Source organism: Lingula anatina, chromosome 6 (assembly GCF_051362555.1).
Source record: "Lingula anatina isolate TDL-2025a chromosome 6, LinAna3.0, whole genome shotgun sequence".
NCBI classification, from domain to species: domain Eukaryota; kingdom Metazoa; phylum Brachiopoda; class Lingulata; order Lingulida; family Lingulidae; genus Lingula; species Lingula anatina.
In genome coordinates, this window is record NC_141772.1 from 24,712,365 (window position 1) to 24,731,699 (window position 19,335).

Genomic DNA, 19,335 nt, shown 5'->3' on the forward strand with positions numbered 1-19,335 from the left:
CTTTTCACAATGAGATCTCCCACTGAGGAGGATGGTATAGAGCTTGCATGCTCCCAAGGCTTCAAAGGTCCATTGGCTTCATAGGTGTGCAGTAGAAAGAAGAGCAGAGGAACACAGGCAGTACTGATTTAAATGCTCAGCTCTGATCTGAAGAAGTTTCAGTTTTGCCATATTGGCTTCAAACACAGCAATTAGTACACACTATGGGTGCTGCAGCTGCTTCATGATATGACATCTGAAACCCAGGGAGATGTAATCTAGATATGTCACAATCACCCTGAATTACAGAGAGTGCCCTAGGTAACAGCTTTATGATATGAAACCCAGGGAGATGTAATCTAGATATGTCACAATCACCCTGAGTTTCAGAGAGTGCCCTGGGTAACAGCTTTATGATATGAAATCCAGTGTGATGTAATCTAGATATGTCACGATCACCCTGAGTTTCAGAGAGTGCCCTGGGTAACAGCTTTATGATATGAAACCCAGGGAGATATAATCTAGATATGTCACAACCACCCTGAGTTACATAGAGTGCCCTGGGTAACAGCTTTATGATATGAAATCCAGGGAGATGTAATCTAGATATGTCACGATCACCCTGAGTTTCAGAGAGTGCCCTGGGTAACAGCTTTATGATATGAAACCCAGGGAGATGTAATGTAGATATGTCACAATCACCCTGAGTTTCAGAGAGTGCCCTGGGTAACAGCTTTATGATATGAAATCCAGGGAGATGTAATCTAGATATGATCAGAACTGATGTGCCGACCTGGGTTGCTCAGGCACCAAAGGTTGGCCATTCTATCATAAAGCAATGTGTTGCCAATTGCAATCATAGCCAAAAAGGCAAAGCTGAACAGTTTCTCTTGAGTCTGTTACGAAATAATTCTGCTTTAATATGCATTTTTTCCAGGCTTAAATTTTGCATTTTGGATGCCTTTTCCACTACTGCTGCATAAAGACTTTTTATAGACTAACATTTTATTTGTCCACAGCTGCAACTTGTGAAGTTATTTCATTATTCTTTTCAAAATAAAAATTGATACCAGCTTGTTCTAATGATAATGGTTTTGATATTCTGGTATGGTAACTTTTAGTATCATTTAAAATGCACTTCAGATATTTCAAAATATTTAATTTGATCCCAGTTTCCCTGGCATTATGTAGTATATATATACAATTAGACAAAGAAATGCCTGCACCTGTCTGAGTTGTTTACACACTGCTGCAGATATGGCATGCCTTCTAATTATGATATCTTCTCATCATATGTCCACATGTACAGGTCATTTTTTGCCAGTGGCATGCACATTCATCTTGTTAAATCTTAGTCTTCTGTACTTACATTACAGCAGTTCCTTAAAATAAAATCAGAATTAGTATGGCATTCATTTTGAACTCTTACCATGAGGTCTAATTATTGTCCCCCTTTTTTGCCATAATTGACATTGCCTCGGTATCTGTTTTGCTTTAAAGCTTGTTGCATGTGAGGTCACTATTGACTTGACCTATGAACCGTGGAGTTGTCTGCCATGTTTGTAAAATGCTTGATAGACAAGCAAAGTGGTTATAAGCATATGATATTAAAATCTTAGATTTTTTAGCCAAAGATTTTTTGGTACCAGCCATTTTAATTTGGTTGCTAGCATGTTATAGTTTTCACCAGTGTATTCTATATTTTATAATATCCACACAATTTATATTCTACTCTGTTTTCTCTTTAACTTACATTTGGTGTTTTTCTTCATGTCATTCTATTCTACACTTAACTATGCACAAACTTTTTGTAAAACCTGGAAATGTTGTATGCTGTTTTTAAATATAATTTCATTGATGATATTGATGACAACAGTTAATATTTTTTTTAGCTTTGCTTATAGAAGCTGTTGGTATAAAAGTATTTCAGTTCTTCTATACAGTTCATGCACCTTTGACTGTTCCAGCTTTTGGAGGCACAAACAGCACGTGCCATATTCCAAGACAACGTCAACCTGTGCAACGAGGTGACAGAGAGAGTGGTCCAGCACTACGTCCACTGTATTGAGACACACGGCCGACATGTGCAGTACCTGAAGTTTCTACAGACCATTGTGAAGTCAGAAGGCACTTTTATCAGAAAGTGTCAGGATATGGTGATGTCGGAGGTATGATGTCAAAGATAAAGTGTTGTCATAGGTGTGGTGATGTCAGAGGTATGATGATGTCAGAGATACGATGATGTCATATATATAGGTGTGGTGATGTCAGAGATACGGTGATGTCAAAGATATGGTGATGTCAGAGGTATGGTGATGTCAAAGATATGGTGATGTCAGAGGTATGGTGATGTCAGAGATGTGGTGATGTCAGAGATGTGGTGATGTCAGAGGTATGGTGATATCAGAGATATGGTGATGTTAGAGGTATGGTGATGTCAGAGGTATGGTTTCTAAAGTTTTGTGATAATTTGGATCTGACATTTCTCTAATTGTAGTGGTATCAGTGCAATTTTGAATTATATCTGAAAATTTTTGAACACACATTTTTATTGCTTCAGGCATTGCTAATGATTTATGATCAGATATTCTTTTGTCCCATCCCTCTACCTTACAGTTGGTCAATGTTGGTGAAGATGTCCTCCTGTTCTACAATGACAAGGCATCTTTCCAAACCCTGGTCCAACTGATGAGATCCGAGCGGAACCGTCTGGATGAGAACAGCCCTCTGAACTACCATATCAACCTGGTCCAGCTCTTGGCTTACTGCACTGAGGGAAAGAATGTCTACACAGAGATCAAGTGTCACTCTCTGCTGCCCCTGGATGACATCGTCAGGATTGTCACACACGGAGACTGTATTCCTGAGGTAATACCTATATCTTAATTGGGGCAGCTTGAACTATTTTCATGCATTTTCAGAATTAGATCAACTTAAGCCCTATTAGCTCAATGTTATTCTTGTGTAATGTGTATCAGTTCATTCAAACTATGAGAGCCTTGGTACATGGGGCTAATGAGTATATAAAGATATATGTTATCTTCTCCACATGGTATCCATATTTGACATTGTTCAGGTGAAGAGTGCTTACATCAACTTCTTGAACCACTGTTATGTGGACACTGAGGTGGAGATGAAGGAGATCTACACCAGTAACCACATGTGGACATTGTTTGAGGGGTTTCTGGTTGATATGGCAACTGTAAGTAGTGAGTTTGGAGAGGAAGGCATATTTTTCTGTCTTGCAAGCCCTAGATACTAGTTAGTGGTGGTGGCATGCTCTGACCTGCTATATTATAACAAGGTTTGGCATCATGGTTACCAGCCTGATGACACTGCTGCTTTAACTGATTTTGTTCTAAAAGGATCAAATTAAGGATCAAATCAGTTACCTTGACCATCCCTGACTATCCCTGGTCAAACCTTGCACATGATCATCATAGAAATGTACATCTCTTTATGCTGGAGCTTCTATTAATAATCTAGGAAATAAACAACCAGTAAGTGTGGATTGGTTTGACATGGTAATAGCTGTATTATTATTACAGCTGTGGTGCATTATGCCCACTGCTGTGCTGATCCTCTTAATGTTTGTGTCTACACATCAACTGTTGTTAACTGGAAGTCCCCCATATTGAGATTTACATTCTATTGATGAATTTATGTTATGACACCTTGCACATAAAATTATTATTTTTTGTTATTTATTGGCATTGTGCATGGATATCTATGCATGTGGCTTTTATAGAGAAAAATCATATAAAGTGTAAGTAGAATAATCTGTTTTGATATGTATAGCATTATGTAATATCATTTTGTGCACTGTCATCATTATTTTCTGCTTTATGTTTGTACATTGACATTTTTACTGCCTTTTTCATGTATTTTGACATCATTCACCACATAAGTGCCAAATTGTATTTTTGTTTTTAATTACTTCAAATTTGCTCCTTGCTTTGTTAAGAAAAAGGAAGATTCCTCTTGAAAGTCTTTTTTTACTGCATAGTGCTTTTTGTTTTTGTTACTGTTTCACTGATGTTGTTGTCTGTATATTTGCAAGCTTTGCTGTTTAGTTGATAAATCTTGTACTGAAGACATATGATGCATGCTTTTATTTGGACATAGAAAGAATTTGTTCATGGTAATGGGGAGGTTTTATACCTGGCCTTGACTAACCTATGTGGTATGGTATTAATTGGTAGGTGATGGCATATATTGTGTATTATATGCTCCTGGTTGATTGTAGATTATGCTACATGTGCTAGTAATATCAGCTGTATGTAAGAGTCACACTCAGGTCTGTAGCTATCAGTTTATACTTCAGACCATCAGATCTACAATGATTGTAGATTATGCTGCATGTGCTTGTAATATCAGCTGTATGTAAGAGTCACACTCAGGTCTGTAGCTATCAGACTTGCCTACAGACTTGAGTATGCAGATGCTCTTTGATGACTTGGCTCACTCTACTGTCTGCATTGTCTATTGGCTAGTTGTTATATGAATGTAACTTGGCCATCAGAATTAAAAACTTTCTGCAAAATCTGTCGTAAGCAGGTGCAGTGAGCCCAGGTCTGTGTGTTATGTGTATCATGCTGTAGCTTTGCTTAACCTGCACAGTTTGTCCATTCCCCTTTTCTAGGCTTCTGGCGTACGGCTGAAAGGTGGCAGCCTGTGGGAGGTTGTAGAGGTATTATTATGTGTGTTGAAGTTATCTTTATCTGTTATGTGTTGTAGCATTGTGTTGTGAACAGTTATTTATTGTAGCTATCTCTTAGAAATTGGCACCAGTCACTGCCATCTGGTATAGGCACTGGCAAAACATAAAACACAAAATTATGGATAGATATAGTTTTGCAACATTTTATATCAAAAGCATTTAGAAACACCATACTTTTTAAAATAAGGTAATCTATGCTAATACTTTTAACATTGTCCTATTTCAATAACTAATTGAACAGTCAACTGTTTAGTTTTATTAGTTGATTTGAGCAAGCAAATTATTGATGTAATAAGTTGTCAGAAATTAAAATTTATTATTATCACTTTCAAACTTTTGATTTTAGTAATTGTTGATCTTAACCATTTCATTATATTTGTGTAAATAAATACCCTTTAGACAAACAACTTTGTCTTAACTTCAAAGTTTCCTCCATAATGAGTAGACTTAGCATAGTGTGATCCACCACACAAACATTGAAAACTGTGTCTCCCCCTATAGGTGTGTAATGCAACTCATGACAGAAAGCATGCAGACACAGTGCTGGAGAACTATGTCAGCACCACCATCATGAGCATCCTGGTCACCTTTTTTGGATCACCTTTCTCTGACCAGAGTACTACAGTACAGGTAGGTGGTCACCTTTCTCTGACCAGAGTACTACAGTACAGGTAGCTGGTCACCTTTCTCTGACCAGAGTACTACAGTACAGGTAGGTGGTCACCTTTCTCTGACCAGAGTACTACAGTACAGGTAGGTGGTCACCTTTCTCTGACCAGAGTACTACAGTACAGGTAGGTGGTCACCTTTCTCTGACCAGAGTACTACAGTACAGGTAGGTGGTCACCTTTCTCTGACCAGAGCACTACAGTACAGGTAGGTGGTCACCTTTCTCTGACCAGAGCACTACAGTACAGGTAGGTGGTTACTATAGTACAGGTAGATAGCTTTCTCTTTTTAAGTCATTGATGAACACACATTACCTCAAGGATAGTTTATAGGATTTTGGCACAGAAAAGTAGCAATAATTATTGAGAATTTTCGTAGAGTCCTTTACAGTTCACCATTTTTATCCAATACTGCTCTCTCTCTCTCTTGATTTTTGAAGATCAGTCGTTTAAAGAAAAGAAACATTTAATTCATTCCAGACCAGACAGCCCATATTTGTTCAGCTGCTCCAAGGTGCCTTCCGCCTCTCCCACTGCACTTGGCTCTCTGGTGCCCAGAAATACAATGTGGAAAACTGCATTAAGACTCTGTCTGATATAGGTAAGAGACTGTTACTATGGTTTGCAATGTGGAAAACTGCATTAAGACTCTGTCTGATATAGGTAAGGGACTGTTACTATGGTTAACAATGTGGAGAACTGCATTAAGACTCTGTCTGATATAGGTAAGAGACTGTTACTATGGTTTACAATGTGGAGAACTGCATTAAGACTCTGTCTGATATAGGTAAGAGACTGTTACTATGGTTTACAATGTGGAAAACTGCATTAAGACTGTCTGATATAGGTAAGAGACTGTTACTATGGTTTACAATGTGGAGAACTGCATTAAGACTGTCTGATATAGGTAAGAGACTGTTACTATGGTTTACAATGTGGAAAACTGCATTAAGACTCTGTCTGATATAGGTAAGAGACTGTAACTATGGTTTACAATGTGGAAAACTGCATTAAGACTCTGTCTGATAAAGGTAAGAGACTGTTACTATTGTTTACAATGTGGAGAACTGCATTAAGACTCTGTCTGATATAGGTAAGAGACTGTAACTATGGTTTACAATGTGGAAAACTGCATTAAGACTGTCTGATATAGGTAAGAGACTGTTACTATGGTTTACAATGTGGTGAACTGCATTAAGACTGTCTGATATAGGTAAGAGACTGTTACTATGGTTTACAATGTGGTGAACTGCATTAAGACTCTGTCTGATATAGGTAAGAGACTGTTACTATGGTTTACAATGTGGAAAACTGCATTAAGACTCTGTCTGATATAGGTAAGAGACTGTTACTATGGTTTACAATGTGGTGAACTGCATTAAGACTGATATAGGTAAGAGACTGTTACTATGGTTTACAATGTGGAAAACTGCATTAAGACTCTGTCTGATATAGGTAAGAGACTGTTACTATGGTTTACAATGTGGTGAACTGCATTAAGACTCTGTCTGATATAGGTAAGAGACTGTTACTATGGTTAACAATGTGGAGAACTGCATTGACTCTACCTGATGTAGGAAGGAGACTGTTACTATGGTTAACAATGTGGAGAACTGCATTGACTCTACCTGATGTAGGAAGGAGACTGTTTCTCTTTGTTTGGACTCAGTATATTTAGACTATATATTAAGTTCAGACTTCCTGTATTATTCCAGCCTAGGCCTGTGCTATTACTATCCCATTTTAATATTAAGACATATATATTAAGTTCAGACGTCCTCCATTATTCTAGCCAAGGCCCGTGGTATTGCTATCCCAGTGGACCTAGACAGCCAAGTGAACACCATGTTCTCCCAGTCTCAGCTGGTAAGGAAACACACAAGACAGTGGCTGAATGTGGGCAAACACCGCAAAGATTCTCTCATCACCATCTCTAGGGACTACAGGAGTATCATTGAAGGCTTGCAGGTGACTTTTCGGTTATTACACAAACATAAGTAATCTATTTATGTCATTGGTGTTGTCATTTGGCACATGCTGGCCAGACCGATAACTGGTAAAGGGGTTTTGGTTCAATTGATATTTGCTGGAATTATTTTGATTGGCCACAAATAATAAATGAAATGATTAATGGAAAGCCTGTCTAGTACAGGTGAACATTTTCCTTGCAAATGATAAAGTATAACATTCAAGTGCACCATGTACAAAATTTAATTTTTAGGAGATACTGTATCAATATTAAAAACATCATATTTCAGGACATTGTGGCACTGTTGGAGGATCAGCTTCATCCCCTGGTGCAGGCAGAACTGTCTGTACTTGTGGATGTCCTCCATAGACCCGAGCTCCTCTTTCCTCCCTCCACGGCAGCAAGAAAGCACTGCGAGAGTGGGGGATTTATTTCAAGGTTGTATGCTCTTCATATCACATTACAAAATTGCAAAAGAAAAAAAGCCCCCAAAAGTTAAAATTTGATGATTTTGATAGTTTACAATGTTTTTGGCTACATAAGCACAGTGTTTGAAATGTATGTGAACAGATATGTTACAGTAACAGTATTGAATAGAGTTACCTTAATATCACATGTTGTGTTACTTACTATGTACAACAGTTAAAGATGCGTATTACACTGGTATAGCTTTAGGGGTGTTGAGAGGCCATCTTTCTTGTGGAATAATTCCTATTTTTCCATATTTTTGTGATAAAATTCTTATTTTTTCCCTATTTTTAATATTCTTCTTATTTTCTGAAGGTGCTTTATAACTTGACGTCTTCGATTCTTATCTCCATTCTAAGGCACATCGTATAAAACCAATTAACATGTGTTTCTTGTATCTTCAGATGGATCAAGACATATTAAACCAATTAACATGTGTTCCTTGTATCTTCAGATGGATCAAGACATATTAAACCAATTAACATGTGTTTCTTGTATCTTCAGATGGATCAAGACATATTAAACCAATTAACATGTGTTCCTTGTATCTTAAGATGGATCAAGACATATTAAACCATATAACATGTGTTCCTTGTATCTTCAGATGGATCAAGGCTTATTACCTCCGCCAAGGAGGTTATGTTTTCACTCCTGTTTGCCTGTTTGTTTGTCCGTCTGTCATCAACATAACTCAAAAAGTTTCGGACTGATTTTGATGATAATTTCAGGAACTGTCAGAAGTGAGCCAAGGAAGAGATGATTAGTTTTTGGTGGTGATCCGGATAAGTAATTAATCAATAATCAATAATAATCAAAAATTGCTGCTTTGGCAGAGGTCTGTGCTCTTGGAATGCTTTTCTAGTATATAACATGTGTTTCTTGTATCTTTAGGTTGATCAAGCACACAGAAAGGTTGTTGGAGGACAAGGAAGAACCGCTGTGTATTAAGGTCCTCCAGACCCTCAAAGAGATGATGACAGTGGACTCAGATTATGGAGAAAAGGTGAGTTTTCCTTGAAAACCAATGCCACTGTGAGCATTGGCCTCCTGATGTCAGTGTCAGTAGGTCAAGGTCAGTAGGTCAAGGTCAATTCCTCAAGGCACTGTTACCTACCACAGTCACAGGCAGCATTTTTTTATAGCCAAGGATTAGCCGCACAACTTTTGATTCAACAGTCCTAACATTAAGCAGGTTAAATGGTTAAATGCAAAATTTGTGCTACAAGTGATATATGTAATGGGGCCCTAGTCAACTGCAGGGTAGTTGACCTAGCTAGGTCATTGAGCTTGAACTAATCAACTACAGATTTAAGATTATTTGTTAAACAGGGGCCTGGTTATTGGCTGACTTCACTGTATGTCTGTATATGTGAGATATGGTCCTGTTAAACTCCAGACCTGGTTTGATCACATCTCATTGCTATATGCATCTGTCTCCTGCTTACACTGATTTTACTGTTAGCTTGATATATAACCCTTGATACTAGTGATATCTTTCTAAGAGAAATTGAATGGTAGCATTTCCTTTATTGAATATGATCTCTTCTAGGAGGAGTGAAAACTCTCATTTATGAACTTAAATAACTTTCAGCACTTATTTTTTCTTAATGATCTGATCAAACTGTCTCTAGCACTTAAATACTTGTGTAGACAGTTTACTTGATAACATGTGTGTAGAAAGATACTATGAAGACATTTGATGTGGGATACCAACATAAGACACAAAAGTTGTACTCAGCTAGACCATCATCACAGCTGTAGTTGGGAGTTGGTTGTGTTCCTATGGTGTGTTATTTTAAATTCCACAGGTGTCATAGAGATCAGGTACAACATGGTACTCTTTATGAAGTCGTGGAAATGAATTTATATCATTCTTATTACAATACTAACAATGTAAGTTGACAGTGTACTCTATACTCCACTTCTTATGATGACACAAGACACACACAAAAAAAAAGAAAAAAAACCCTCTACAGTTCATCTTTGATATCCAATTTATTCACTCATTTTATTTTCTTTTGCAGCTTGTTGAGTAAACTGTCATATGTGTTTGCTTTTGTTTTGCATGTTTTAAACATTTCTATCTGCCAGCTTTCCTGTAGTAACATTGAAGAAATGACTGAGGCAATGTATGTAATTACTAGATATTAATTGAAGTCACATTAAATGTGGAGGAGACTTAGTAAGGTTAGCCCTCATTGCCAGCTAGTTGGTATGATATCACCATGTAGGTCTTGTCTGCTCTCTTCTTTGCTAGCACATAATTGTTTTGTTTCCATTTTTGATCCAAGTTGGACTTGAAGAGTATGAACAAGAAAGAGAGTGATGACCATAAAAGGGTAACTAAATCGGTGCCATTGTTGTCATATTAATGTGGCATATGAAGTCAAATATTCCCCCTTCAGTTATATGGATGTACAGTGTATTTCTCACTGGGTGCTCTGCTGTGACATAGTTTGATATTTTTGTGAACAAGGACATCTGAATTATTTCATGAGGTGGGGAGACATAAATAACATTTACTAAATTATATGTATGTTATATGATATTTGGTAGAATTTCTGCATTTGAAATTTGCATGGAACAGTTACTTGTGACTGCATCAAAAAGAAAAATATCTCGTCTAATTTTTTGGTAATTCTGCAGCAAAACTATTGTCTTTTTAGACATAATTGTTGAGTGATCTTTGTTTTCTATAAAACAGCAGACCACCCTTTAATCTTGAGTTGGAAGTGAAGAAACAGTTATTCGCCCTAGCCGCTATAATGCTTTATGTTAATCCCAGTGGTGAAGTTTCTGTTGTAGAGGGCGCTGTAGCCTTGTTGTCATTCTAGCTGGTACATTGTAGCTCTAGTTGGCTCTCTTTATATTGCATGGAACTTTCAAACTTGAGCATGCTTTCGGTAGGCACTGTTAACATCACACATAGGGTCAATGAGTTGTTAGGAAACACTGTAGTTACTGTTTTCTTTAGCTGTTTGATGAGCAAGCAGCTGCTGCTTGCTTTTTTTTCTGGTTAGAACATTGCTTTTTCCACAAGTTAAGATGGTGTTATTATGGCATTGTGTTTTTGCAAAATACTGAAAAGATTTTATTAAATTTCTGGTATCATTTGTATGGTGTTATGTAAAGCTGTAAAGTTTTAATATGCTTAGTATTATTAACATAAAAGATATGATGACTTTTTATCTTTTTTGATATTTCCCTTTGTTGATTTACGATACATACTGTACATGTGCCTGTATTGAGTGACTGCAGTCCTTTAAAATGGGGTGATGTTTGATCAGTTTAGTAATCCCACTATAATAAATATAACTTTTTTTACTGGATGGGATGCTAAAAGAATTAAAGAATGGTCTGTGATCGTTAGCTGTTCAGTAAGTAAACCCCCAATGGGAGTTGTCTAAATGTACAGTGGAAATATGCTTTTGATATGATTATTTTGCATGGGTAAGAAACTTATAACAGCTTACTTAGATATTAAGAAGTGTTCTATTCTATATCATGATTTTATTGTGGTGAACAATTAAGTTGTAGAGAATAGATCAAGTTGATTTATGTTTTAAATTTTTTTAAATCTGTGTAACTTACTCCCAGTATAAACCTTCAGCCACTTAGAATGCAATTTTTACTGCATTGCTGATGCTTATTTCTGCTTCAATAGAAAATCTGACTGTCCTACTGAAACGACATGATCCTGGCATGTCTGTTGTGTGTATGTGATACATGTACCAGTACTAGTATGTATTGTGGTAGCAGTAAAAGCTGCTCTTTATCAAATATGGGTGCTTTATTTACACCAATAAATATGATGTATAATACTTTTGCCTTTGAGCATTATTACAGTAAACAAGTGAAATACAGCAAGGGAAGTCTTATAAGTTATCATACATGATCCAAGTCTGTATTCTGACAGTGTTTTATAATTCACATTAGCAAGGTATATTAAAATATCCAGAAAAATGATATTCTTATAACCTTAGACACATGTTCTCTGACTTGGCTTGATAATAAATGGCTATAACTTTATTATGTCCAGTTTCAATATGAGCATTCTTTGACAAGTTTTTACCAAGATGAAATAACATTTCATCCTCTTTTTACCAGTTACTGTATTTTTTCTTGAAAGGGTGAAGCTCTGCGACAGAGTCTCCTGACGAGGTATTATGGGAAAGCTCACCCTCGGGCCAGAAAAACTGATACTGCACATGACAAGCGTAAGAAATCAGAGGGCAGTGGTCCTGGGGCTGTGGTCCTCAGCAGAGCAGACATGACACTGGCTGAAGTACAGGTAAGAAATCAGAGGACAGTGGTCCTGTAAAGGGGCAGACATGACACTGGCTGAAGTACAGGTAAGAAATCAGAGGGCAGTGGTCCTGGGGCTGTGGTCCTCAGCAGAGCAGACATGACACTGGCTGAAGTACAGGTAAGATATCAGAGGACAGTGGTCCTGTAAAGGGGCAGACATGACACTGGCTGAAGTACAGGTAAGAAATCAGAGGGCAGTGGTCCTGTAAAGGGGCAGACATGACACTGGCTGAAGTACAGGTAAGAAATCAGAGGACATTAGTCCTGGGGCTGTGGTCCTCAGCAGGGCAGACATGACACTGGCTGGAGTACAGATATTATAGATTAACTGAAGATGAGTTCAAAATTTAACTTATCAATTCTTATTGGATAATATTGTTGAATTACTATTTGGTAAGTCATGGATTTTATGGTAATTTGGGAAATGTTGAGTATGTCAGTTGGTATGTTAATTTCTTACATATTTTTTTCAATTCATTTTACTGTTTTGAAACTGAAAATAATTTGTTCAAAATATCATTGAGGTTTTAATGTATATTATTGCTTATGTCAACTCCTGATCTTGTTTTCTGTATAAGTGAATCCAAATATAGAAGTGAGGGGCACGTTTCACAGTTGATCTTTCATTCTCTCAGTGTCACCTGGATGCCCATGGTGCCTCAGACTTAGTGGTTGACCTGGTCATCAATAACTTCAGTCACAAGGTCTTCCTGGAGGCAGTGGAACTGGGGATAGCATTGCTGGAAGGGGGCAACAGCACCATACAGGTAACTTAAGGGTTCTGGAGAGAAAGGTGAGGGGTGGGGAAGGAAGGAGAACAACACCATACAGGTAACTTAAGGGTTCTGGAGAGAAAGGGCGGGGAGGGAAGGAGAACAGCACCCTACAGGTAACTTAAGGGTTCTGGAGAGAAAGGGCAGGGAGGAAAGGAGAACAGCTCCATACAGGCAACTTGGGAGTTCTGGAGAGAAAGGGCAGGGAGGAAAGGAGAACAGCAACTTACAGGTAACTTGGGAGTTCTGGAGAGAAAGGGCAGGGAAGAAAGGAGAACAGCAACTTACAGGTAACTTGGGAGTTCTGGAGAGAAAGGGGAAAGACAGTCATTAGCATTCAGCTTGTGCACTGATTTATGTCTGACAATTAAATTGTTCTACTTGAATGTACACAGCCCTTGGTTAAAAATACTACATGTAGCCTTAATGATTTTGTTTCATTACAGAGGTCCTTGTTCCTGCGTCTAACTACAGAGAAGAATTCAGAAAAATTCTTCCGTGTTTTCTTTGACCGTATGAGGGAGGCACAAACAGAGATCAAGTCAAGCACTGTCACTGTGAACACTGAAAGTGAAACAGGGAAAAAGAAAGATGAAATTCACAAGGAGGCACCAAAGCATGAGGGAAAGAAAGATAAAAAGAAAGGTAGCTATACTTCATTTTGGACCACACACTTCATTTGTGAAGAAGGTTATAGATGTAAAACTGGACAGTGTGGATGTAGGCACCATTAATAACATAAAGTGCTTCATGTTGGCTTATTAACCCTACAGCTATGGATTATAAAATGGTTTACCAATATAAGGAATCATTTTAATGAATTTATTGACTAATAGTGAAATAATTCTCTACTGTTCCAGACAAGAGTCAGGGTCCAGTGGTCAATGAGGAGTTGAGGTCAGAGCTGGAGGAGGCAGCTGTTCAAACCAGTAAAGCCATTGCCATGGTGAGGAGAGTCCGTAGCCGTGACGATGACTCCCGCTCTCAGCAGGCATCTATTGATGATCTCCTTGGTGACAAGGCTGTGACACACAAGGAGAAAGAGGAGAAGAAAGTGTCTCTGGAAATTGCTGTGATGCAGCCAATTTTGAGGTTCTTGCAACTGCTCTGTGAGAATCATAACAGAGATCTTCAGGTGAGGGAAGGGAGGAGGTGATAGAAGTCTGGGGTACTCAGGGTGTAGATGATAACATATCAGAGATCTTCAGGTGAGGGAAGGGAGGAGATGATAGAAGTCTGGGGTACTCAGGATGTAGATGATAACATAACAGAGATCTTTAGGTGAGGGAAGAGAGGAGGTGATAGAAGTCTGGGGTACTCAGGGTGTAGATAATAACATAACAGAGATCTTCAGGTGAGGGAAGGGAGGAGGTGATAGAAGTCTGGGGTACTCAGGGTGTAGATGATAACAACTGGACGGTGAGATTCACTTTGTGTCAGGTTTGGGTCAGGATATTTGTGTTGGCCTGAATGTGAGCACTTCCTTTTAAAGTTTATGTTCATATTAAATCTAGATTAGATACTAGTTAGCCAAATCATTCATAAACTGTTGAGAATAAAGTTTTTATCTCATTTCCCCAATATAATTAGTATTGATGGTCCTCCCTTTTTTCAGAACTATCTGAAGAGCCAAAGCAACAAGACCAACTACAACTTGGTGTGTGAGACACTGCAGTTTTTGGACTGTATCTGTGGCAGCACCACTGGGGGTCTGGGGCTGCTGGGACTGTATATTAATGAGGATAATGTGGGCCTCATTAACCAGACCCTGAACACACTGACTGAGTTCTGTCAGGGACCCTGTCATGATAACCAGGTATGGCTCTATTCACACTGAACAATAGAAAAACTTCACTTAGTAACTGGTATAAAGCAAATACTGAATGTTCTGTCTTACAACCATATGTTTTCATTTTAGAACAGTTTGCTGATACATGTGAAAAAAATGATATTGGATTTCATCATGGCTCCTTTTTTTGTATAACATAATACTTGTGTGATTGATTTGGTTTCAGAATGCTATTGCTACACATGAGAGTAATGGGATAGATATCATCATAGCCCTGATTCTGAATGACATCAATCCTCTCGGGAAGCAACGCATGGACTTGGTGCTAGAACTCAAGGTAGGCTGAGGGTTGGTCATCCTCAGAACTTACTTTGCTTGATTAGGAAAAAAATCTATTCAAATAATGCTTTCTTCTGTTGCTATCCCATTTTACTATGTAACTTGTGCTGGTGGAACACGTTTGGTGGACCTGTAGTTCTTCAAATATACAGTATGATTTTCTGTTTCTACAACCATTTTTTATATGATCCTAAAATACAATTTCTGTATCTACAAACAGTTATGATACTACAACCATTATGAGATAACCCTATAATGAATTTAGGACAATGCCTCCAAGTTGCTGCTGGCCATTATGGAGAGTCGCCATGACAGTGAGAATGCTGAGAGAATTCTGTATAACATGAGCCCCAAGCAGTTGGTAAGATCTTTCTCGTCTCTAGATTACAGGCACTTGGTTCATTTTATAGACAGCTATTAATTCTAAAAGAATGAATCTTAGTCCATGTAATAGATTCCATTTTATTTTCCTAAGTATAATGATTTTATTGTTCTTTAATTTACTGGTTAATACTTCTTTTTGTTATACATTCTGTCAAATTTTGTATAAGTCAGGGAAAATATTACTGTGCAGTTTGTTGTATTTAAATTTAAGTTGGTAGTAAGTTTAAAAGGTAGATATTAACAAATAAAAACAATTTAATTCACCTTGGTAACATTTATTTAAGTATGTTGTCATTTGTTTTCGTCCTGTCCATAAAACACTTCCAGTCTGTCATGACAGTCAAGTACCCTGACGTCCTCACAACATTGTCAGACTGTCATGACAGTCAACTACCCTGACGTCCACACAGCATTGTCAGACTGTCATGACAGTCAACTACCCTGACGTCCACACAGCATTGTCAGACAGTCATGACAGTCAAGTACCCTGACGTCCACACAACATTGTCAGACTGTCATGACAGTCAACTACCCTGACGTCCACACAGCATTGTCAGACTGTCATGACAGTCAAGTACCCTGACGTCCACACAACATTGTCAGACTGTCATGACAGTCAAGTACCCTGACGTCCACACAACATTGTCAGACTGTCATGACAGTCAAGTACCCTGACGTCCACACAACATTGTCAGACTGTCATGACAGTCAAGTACCCTGACGTCCACACAGCATTGTCAGACTGTCATGACAGTCAACTACCCTGACGTCCACACAACATTGTCAGACTGTCATGACAGTCAAGTACCCTGACGTCCACACAGCATTGTCAGACTGTCATGACAGTCAAGTACCCTGACGTCCACACAACATTGTCAGACTGTCATGACAGTCAAGTACCCTGACGTCCACACAACATTTTCAGACTGTCATGACAGTCAAGTATCCTGACGTCCACACAACATTGTCAGACTGTCGTGACAGTCAACTACCCTGACGTCCACACAACATTGTCAGACTGTCGTGACAGTCAAGTACCCTGACGTCCACACAACATTGTCAGACTGTCGTGACAGTCAAGTACCCTGACGTCCACACAACATTGTCAGACTGTCGTGACAGTCAAGTACCCTGACGTCCACACAACATTGTCAGACTGTCGTGACAGTCAAGTACCCTGACGTCCTCACAACATTGTCAGACTGTCATGACAGTCAAGCACCCTGACGTCCACACAACATTGTCAGACTGTCATGACAGTCAAGCACCCTGACGTCCACACAACATTGTCAGACTGTCATGACAGTCAAGTACCCTGACGTCCACACAACATTGTCAGACTGTCATGACAGTCAAGTACCCTGACGTCCACACAACATTGTCAGACTGTCATGACAGTCAAGTACCCTGACGTCCACACAACATTGTCAGACTGTCATGACAGTCAACTACCCTGACGTCCACACAGCATTGTCAGACTGTCATGACAGTCAACTACCCTGACGTCCACACAACATTGTCAGACTGTCATGACAGTCAAGTACCCTAAAACTCTAAATGTTGCAGACAATATTTCAACTGAAGGAGACTAGTCTGCTTTGGCTGAAAAAAATTTGCTTCAGTAGTCTCAAGTTCAGGGTACAGTTAAGCAGTTTGCCATATCTCAATGGGTTTCCTATTTAATGATATAGATTCATCCCAGTCCAGGGTTCACAGTCTTGACAATATCTGCCCTATACTATCTGTACAGTATTGTACTTCATACAGACCCAGACTAGTATAGTCCAATCTTCCCCATCAGAGCAACATTTCCCTGTGCTGTTAAGGGCAGCCTGTGGGTAGGCAGGACAGAGCAGGGTTATCAACAGAAGTTCAGTGATAGCCCCCTGTGTTAGAAGGATGCTACTATAACTGCCATCATATTTTAGGTTGATGCTGTTTTGGCAATATTCTACAAAGCTGTGATGAGAGGAGAAATCACTTTGACCATGCTGCAGGTCACAGGACTGAGTAGCTCTGTAGATTGCAGTTTCTGTTCTATACCACCTATCACCCATCAGGGATGACAATGGCTGAGGTGATGTTTTCTTTGCTACTGAAGTCAGACGTCTTATGTTGTCTTGGACGTCTGACAAAAGGGATACAGGGAAAGAGGGTATTCATCACATTCATCACATTCAGTCATTATTTGTTATTTTCTTTGCTTTATATTATACCTGATGTTTTAAAGCCTCTTGCACAAAGGTCATTGTCATCCCTGCAGAAAGAACTGGGTTATCAAAGACCATTTGGACATAATGGGGTGATAGGTGCTGGCTTTAGTTTAAGTTTATTCAGTAGACTTTTGTTTTATAGCAGTTGTAGTCCTTCATTTGAATTCATTTGTTGATGCTCCAGTTATTACAACCCTTCCCCTTTTTTAACTTTCTTCATGCCAGTTCTTAAAATAATAGTGTGGCTTTCTGATTCAGAAAAAAGCATGTCCTTATTTGTGAAACCTCCTCTGTAGTTTGGACTGGCATCAAGTCCAGCTCTCAGTCCACTGGTATTTGTTGTTATAGTGACGTATTGTCTCCGTGGCGTCTACTGTCTGATGCATGGATTTAGGGAAGATATTTCCCACCCTGTGCACTTTTCATTTTTTAGTTTTTATACCTTAATGGAAAACTTACTATTGTCAGCATCTTGTCATCTTAAGTTTTGTGAACTTTCTGATCACTCAGATATTTAATATCATCCTATATACTCCCTTAAGGTCTATTACAAACATTTGGCTGTAAATACTAACATCCACAGTGTTGAAATACTTCATATTATCAGAGCATGGTGTTGTAAAAGGGTTAGATAGGGGATGTAGTGTATCCAAGGCAGTTTTAGCAGCCAGTGGTTCATTACTTTACCATATGCTGCTCTTCGGTCACCAGGTGGCACCAATAGATGGCATGGATTAAGTTGCCACACCAAGAGTATCAAGCTCCAGAGAAATGAGTTTTTATTTAGAATTTTGTTTGTTTCCTAATGTAGCAAAGATGTTAAAAAGAATGCACCCCTTGTGCATAGGTGTTATGAATTTGTCACATGTTAAAAACCATGCATATGAATGGGTATTTTAGTTTTATGCAACACTTGCCAATCTATACAAGAAATTTATATACACACTGTATGTATGTATGTATATCTTATATACACATTATTTCCAATTACATAAGGATAAGGTCAAATGCTATTGTGCAGAAATAACCTATTAATCTAGATTACATAAGATCCTGTCTACAGATTCTACTGTTAGGTGAGCAAAGCAGTGTAAACCCAGTGTTGAGGTGCCGGGTTGTGTTAGATGTGCAGCTATGTGCAATCTGCTGTCTTCTCCAGGTTGATGTGTCCAAGAATGCATTCCACCAAGAGGAAGAAGATGAAGAGGTGGAGATGGACAGTGATGATGTTAATCAGGCTTCTCCCAAGAATGTCGGACACAATATTTATATTCTTGCTCATCAGGTGAGGTTTGCCTTCCTTAGTATTTTGATACTATTTAAGGTATAATTCATGTCATTGCCATGTAACCAACAATTTCAAAGAGGGTACATTTCTGAAAATTTTGATTCTAGGTAGGCCATTTCCATAGCAAAAGGGTGGTTTGCATACCCTTCCCCCCACCCTTTCACTGCCTAAGGACTGAATCATGGTCATACCAAATTTTTAAAGTGAACAATTTAAGATTAACATGCATAAAGTAATATTAAGAACATTATTAAAGTGTCTCATTTAGATTATTGATAAGCATATTTTTTCATTAGAAATATCTTTTTGTATTAAAGCTTGCTCAACACAACCGTGAATTAGCTGGGATGCTGAAGCCTAGCGGGGCCCCGGGACACCCTTCCACCCCTGGGGACATCGCCCTGGAGTACTATGCCAAACACACCGCACAGATTGAG

General features: G+C 38.6%; 1 protein-coding gene across 8 annotated transcripts in view; it reads left to right on the forward strand.

Annotated features, from left to right (window-relative positions):
- Positions 1 to 19,335, forward strand: part of LOC106177103 (inositol 1,4,5-trisphosphate receptor) — a 71,952-nt gene that overhangs the window by 37,881 nt on the left and 14,736 nt on the right. For 4 of the 8 annotated variants that reach the window (XM_087014415.1, XM_087014418.1, XM_087014416.1 and 1 more), the window contains 20 exons: positions 1,947 to 2,147; positions 2,596 to 2,847; positions 3,056 to 3,181; positions 4,622 to 4,669; positions 5,201 to 5,329; positions 5,848 to 5,968; positions 7,160 to 7,335; positions 7,626 to 7,774; positions 8,696 to 8,807; positions 10,096 to 10,143; positions 11,934 to 12,095; positions 12,748 to 12,879; positions 13,332 to 13,530; positions 13,746 to 14,020; positions 14,501 to 14,701; positions 14,901 to 15,011; positions 15,279 to 15,374; positions 17,326 to 17,394; positions 18,770 to 18,895; positions 19,216 to 19,335. In XM_087014415.1, coding sequence (XP_086870541.1) covers positions 1,947 to 2,147; positions 2,596 to 2,847; positions 3,056 to 3,181; positions 4,622 to 4,669; positions 5,201 to 5,329; positions 5,848 to 5,968; positions 7,160 to 7,335; positions 7,626 to 7,774; positions 8,696 to 8,807; positions 10,096 to 10,143; positions 11,934 to 12,095; positions 12,748 to 12,879; positions 13,332 to 13,530; positions 13,746 to 14,020; positions 14,501 to 14,701; positions 14,901 to 15,011; positions 15,279 to 15,374; positions 17,326 to 17,394; positions 18,770 to 18,895; positions 19,216 to 19,335 — 2,853 coding nt within the window. The remainder of the gene's footprint in view (positions 1 to 1,946; positions 2,148 to 2,595; positions 2,848 to 3,055; positions 3,182 to 4,621; positions 4,670 to 5,200; positions 5,330 to 5,847; positions 5,969 to 7,159; positions 7,336 to 7,625; positions 7,775 to 8,695; positions 8,808 to 10,095; positions 10,144 to 11,933; positions 12,096 to 12,747; positions 12,880 to 13,331; positions 13,531 to 13,745; positions 14,021 to 14,500; positions 14,702 to 14,900; positions 15,012 to 15,278; positions 15,375 to 17,325; positions 17,395 to 18,769; positions 18,896 to 19,215) is intronic. The other 4 variants (XM_087014417.1, XM_087014420.1, XM_087014422.1 and 1 more) reach the window with 3 other exon arrangements.